The sequence below is a fragment of the Arachis duranensis genome, chromosome 3 (genome assembly GCF_000817695.3).
Source record: "Arachis duranensis cultivar V14167 chromosome 3, aradu.V14167.gnm2.J7QH, whole genome shotgun sequence".
NCBI lineage: Eukaryota > Viridiplantae > Streptophyta > Magnoliopsida > Fabales > Fabaceae > Arachis > Arachis duranensis.
The window spans coordinates 31299908-31305648 of record NC_029774.3 but is presented as its reverse complement, the minus strand read 5'-3'; the positions used below and the strand labels follow the sequence as shown (position 1 = coordinate 31305648).

The 5741-nt window shown below is 33.4% G+C and overlaps 1 protein-coding gene across 1 annotated transcript; it reads left to right on the top strand.

The window, feature by feature from the left end:
• The first annotated feature begins 213 nt into the window (after positions 1-213).
• LOC107478518 (30S ribosomal protein S20, chloroplastic) lies at positions 214-2805 on the top strand. The gene is made up of 3 exons (XM_016098651.3): positions 214-474; positions 627-796; positions 2372-2805. Exons 1-3 carry the CDS (start codon positions 336-338, stop codon positions 2603-2605), a joined length of 543 nt encoding a protein of 180 aa, XP_015954137.1. The 5' UTR covers positions 214-335; the 3' UTR covers positions 2606-2805.
• Positions 2806-5741: the final 2936 nt, after the last annotated feature.

Here is a 5741-nt window from a genome sequence, read left to right as displayed (position 1 = left end):
GTTTTTTCTTATCAATTTTCTAGCCGAACCGGTTTGACAACTATGACACCAGTCAAAATAAATCAAGACGCTGTGATACTTATGTGCAGCAAGCAGCATCACCATAAGATGCACTTTATTTAATTTTTTAATTTATTTTTTGATAGAATTAGAGCTACCTTTATATTCTTTGCAGAAAACAAAAGGGTTTAAAAATTGGAATAAGGGTAAAATACGGGGAACAGGTTAATTTGACGGGCATTATCCATCATCATCCCTTAGCTTCTACTGAGTGGATAAAGCAAATATACCCTTCGAACCAAAGAAAGAGCTCTGCGCTGAGAGTTGAGAGAGAAATGGCAGCATTCTCATGCTCCTGGCTGACCCTTCCCTCCAAAATGAGGAGCCTTTCCCTCACTCCCTCTTCCTTTCCCGTCTCCAATTCCACCTCTCTCGCCTTCTCCAAAAACCTCTCTGACTCTGCTTTCTCACATGGTAACTTAATTCTCTCTCTCTCTGCCGTCTTCCGCTTCATTTCTCCTCCTTATTTTCTGCAGAATGTGCAGAATTCAATTTTTCTTCTTTTCTAATTCCCGTGCCTGATTTGCTTTTCTTTGTTTTTATGTTTCTCCTTTTTTCAAACTTAGGCAGCTTGTCGGTGAGCATAATGCAAAACCAAACTCGGCGTTCAGCGATTGTTTGCGAGGCGGCGCCACAACGAAAGACCGATTCGGCAGTAAAGAGAGCACGCTTGGCTGAGAAACGCCGCATTTACAACAAAGCCCGCAAATCAGAGATAAGAACCCGAATGAGGAAGGTACCCCCAAAACTGTTCAACTTCTATTTTTTGTGTTGTTTTCAATCAGGTTCATATAGCACTGGAACCTTGGAACCACTTTTTCAGTATGACATGTTCTGGATAGTCAATATCTCGTTCACCATATTGATTGATGAAAATTAGTTTTGTTACTAAAGATTTCAATCTTGATTTCATAGTTGAGTGAAAAAACCATTGAACTGTGTAATATGCTAATATGTTCAAGGATTCAAATTAGTGCCTGCAACTACAATTGTGGACACGAAATCAGGCTGCAATTGTGGTTTAGCGTTGCGTCATATAATTTAACTTAACTGTAACCGCATCAAGGTTGCAAGGGCTGGAATGGATTCAAATTCAAGTTGGAAAAAAAAAATATACCACAAGGCATATTGCGGAAGCTGCAAAAGCCTGCAATCGCGACAATTGCACCCACCATCACAACCGCAATTTTGAACCTTGAATATGCTTCCAATAAACATCTGAGGCGTGTTTCCGTTTTGCTTTAAATTGATGGACGTTTCAGGTAGTTGGGTGCAGTGTGCAAGCTTCGTTTAGTGTTGATGATTTCAAACATATTGATGTCTCTTCGTTTTAATTATTAGTTTACATGGATGTTCATAACTAATAGGATGTTTGGTTTCCAAAGAAAGTGGATGTGTGATATCTTCTACTTGCATGTGATATTAAGGGCTGGTTTGGTACCCCTTACAAAATTATAAATCATGTTCATATTTTGGGTTCATTGGAAAATCAATGTACTTGGGCTTATGCAACGAAAGGAGTAAAGAATGTGGAGATAAAATTGGGGTGAAATATTCATGTATTAGATTCATAGCTAATTAATATGAGAAACTGAATGTCATCTCATTCTGTCTCTTTGTGAAACTAACAGACCGTAAGTGGTTATAGATTGTTGCATCAAACATTGTTCAGTGCCCTTCCCATCCTGTATTTACATTTAAAGATATGCTTAGGAGGAAACATAGCCAGGTTAAAGATGATGAAACTCTTGGAAAAATAAAAATCGAAAAGAGAAGTAGGACAAGTGATATTAATACGATGTTATGAGATGTATGATGTGAAACAATACTCTAATTCCCCTACCTATGTTAGCATTGATGTATATACTAGCATAGTGCATCTGGTTCATGATTATTCCTAACATAGGGAGACACCTAGAACAATCAGAATCCTTATATTGTATCAGGTTTTGTTGTTTATTTTTTGAATTTCAAAGCAGCACACTTAGGCAGTGTTTACTAGCTAGGACAAGACACTAATATAGAAATACAGATTTTTTTTTTTTTTTTATTTCAGTCATCAAACAAAATGTCTTGTATACTTATTTCCAGCTCCAACACATTATGTTTTTTTATCTCTGTATTTTTGTTATGTCTTTAACTACTAAATAGAACCTAAGTTATGTGACATTGTGAATCATGGCCATGGGTGCATTAGATTGCAAAAGATGTGCTTGACAATTGTTACTCTGCTTAGCTAAACCAATTCTAGTTTCACGGTATTTGTTTGCGGACAAAATTGGTGGACAATCTTCTAATGAACGTTCTTCAGGTATTAGAAGCTCTGGAAGTGCTTAGGAAGAAATCCGATGCGCAAGCTGAAGAAATAGTTCCTATTGAGAAACTGATTGGAGAGGCATACTCAGTAATTGACAAAGCAGTGAGAGCAGGCACACTACATAGGAACACCGGAGCAAATCGCAAATCTCGACTTGCCAGAAGAAAGAAATTGGTTGAGATCCACCATGGGTGGTATACTCCAGCAGCTTCTGAAGTGGTTGTATGAATTCAATTCTATGATTAATTCACATGGGATTTAAAAGAGGTGCCAGTGACAATTTCTGCAGATTATTTTTCTGCTCTGGTCAAATATTGCTTTTAGATTTGCTTGGTATTGGTTTTGATGTTCCATGTTTAAATGTACTATCATCATCATGTAGAATATTGAACAGCTTCTTCATAATGAGCCTTTATTGTAACATTTTATTGATTACAGTAAATCCAGTTCCTCCCAAAACCTGATGATTCTCGCGAGCACCCAAAAATATATAAAAAGGTTATGTATGTTTCAAAATACTCCTGACATTTAATTTGTATCATTTTTACTTCTAACATTTTCAACCTTTGCTGGCAAAATTTGTTAAATTATCAATATTTTACATTCCTGCGTTACTCTTGCCCTTCATCTTGCTTCCCTCCCACAAGAAAAACAAACCCCGCCACCATCCTCCCCTTGCAGCCACCACCTTGACAAACAGTGCCACAGCTGCTAGTCACTGCCATCTTTCATCTTTTTTCTTTTCTCTTGAACAACACAACACAAGCCGAATGCCCTCAAATCCTTAGAAACCCATTCTTCCTCTCTTTTTCAGGATCAGACAACAACAAATCGCAACCCAGAAGTAAATAAAAAATATCTTGTTCAGCCTCATCTTTCATCTATGTACTGGTGTTATGGTTGTCGTTGATGGTGATTATGTTGGTGGTAGGATGGATTGCTAGTTGCTGATTTTTATGGAAAGGTGGCAGGAAGTAACATTACGGTCGTCGAGTTGCTGGACATAACCTCCGCCTTGGTGTCAATCTTGCTTAGCGTATGGGCTTGCGCTGTTTGATTTTCGAGTGTGATTCTTCTCGTCACTCTTGTCAAGGATGATGGTTGGCTTTATTCGAAGGATATGATGAAAACTAGGTTTGTCTTGTTCCAATTCTGCGAATCTATTTTTAAGATTCTTATCTGACTTAAAAACATGATAAAAACTCATTATTTTCTAGTCATAATAATACTGGGTCTAGATGAATTTTATATCAACAAATCAAAATGGCACTTATAAATAAGATAAAAACTTGTTATAAAAAAATTGATATCCATTTTTAAACTTGAATTTATCCCTAAATCTCAATTTCATGTATCTTGGATCTCTTTCCTAATTCAATAAGTTTGTTTAAAAACAAAACAATCAGTTCTTAATTAATATTACACATAATGTATAGTTTAAAACACATCATATATACACCAAAGTTTGGATCCTGCATTTTTTCAAACCTCTAAAATTTCAACTATTCAATAACATTGCATCAAACGCATATAAAATATTTAGCAGGTAATAACCAAAAAGATTAAATTAAAACATAATCACTACTAATTTTAAAATAAGTTAATTACACACCAATAATTCAATGGATTATTAAAACAAAATTAACAGCCAACACATTAACTTAGTAATAATTTAAAGTCTCGAAATAACTAACAATAACAAAATATTAAAGTTACAAACAACTACAATGCTAAATTTTATAGAAATGTAGCTACCATTCATCAATGGATTCATAACTTGGTGTTATGGTTGTAAACTTGCTCTATGTGGTGTTGATGTGCTACTTATATTTGCAAAACGTGTAAAATATTAGTCTCCTTTTTATATGAAAGATTATTACATAAATTGAGTATTAAAAAAGAATAAACTCAAGAAAGCCTTGACTCTAACATGGTTGAATTGTTTAGCTAGGCAAATTTTTAGATTTCGAGCCTAGCCCATGTCACAATGAAACCATGCCAAATTTGGTCCAAACTAATCGGGTCCGGGGTGAACCCTAGTCTAGGCCATGAACATCTCTAATTCATTCAGCGTGACACAGAGTATTGTATGATAAAGTGAGCTTGGATCCGTTGTTTGATGCCTTGAGTTTTTCTGTTTTACTGTAGTTTTTCCAAACATAAAAATCAAAATAAAAATCCTGCTATTCCAATGAGCCTTAGTTCAAGTGGCACAAGTTCCTTTTCCTACTAAGAGGTCTCAGTTCGAGTCTCATCTGTGTGTGTGGGTGTGGTGTGTGTGAGTGTATAACCTAGGATTGAGGTTGTCCAATCCATCCAAAAATAAAAATTCTGCACGATTCATTTCAGATTGTCAGGTTGGACCCGAATCCACATTAAAAAATATAATAATATATTATTTTATTATTATAAAGTCAATAAACACCTAAAAAAGCCAAAGTTTTGAGATCATATGATTATCAAGTCTAAAATTCAATTGGTAAAATTTATTTTGATATTTTCTGATCAATTTAATTATACCAAAATATTTTAGAAATACTTTAAAACTAAGATAATTTAAGATATCAATGTTGTCGTAAACACTGGTATAAAAATGATAATTTTAATTAAAAAGGATAATATGTTAATTTTAACTAAAAAGGATAAAATGGTCATTAAATAAAAGATTAAGAATAAAATAATAATTTTAAAAATATGAAGGGCAAAATTGTTATTTTGACAAAAGATAAGGTTAAGATAAGTAAATATGAAAACATAAGGGTAAAATCATTATTTTGATGAAATATAAGATTAAGAAAGTGGGAACACTAAGGGTAAAATAGTCATTTTAGAAGAATATGAAATTAAAATAGTAATTTTATAACTTAAAGGGTAAAATGGTCTTTTGAATAAAGATTACTGATATAAATATAATGTTAAAAGACTAAGGATATAAAACCCATTTTATAAAAGTTTGAGAACAAATATGCAACTTTGAAGAAAGAAGAGTATAAAAAGTCGAGTGAATACCTAAACCCTAAATCCTAGAAGGGCTAATTAGTCTCATAAAACGTAAAAATTGGAGGTCAAAAAGGATAATTTTTTGTTGAATACCTCGTTGTCTTTTGAGATAATTATCAGAGATCGTTTATAATTTTTTCCTTAAAAAGTCATTATGTGAAAAGACTAATGCTACAAGAGTAAATTAAAAGATAAAAAGGCATAATAGTAATTATATAAAAGGTTAAGGGTAAAGGAGTAACTTTAAAAGTTTAAGAATTTAAAAGTCACTAAATAAGAGATTAAGGTTAAGTAGCTAAAGTAAAGGACTAAAGGATAAAAAAAAAGATTAAAGATAAAATAGTAATTATAAGATAAAGGATGA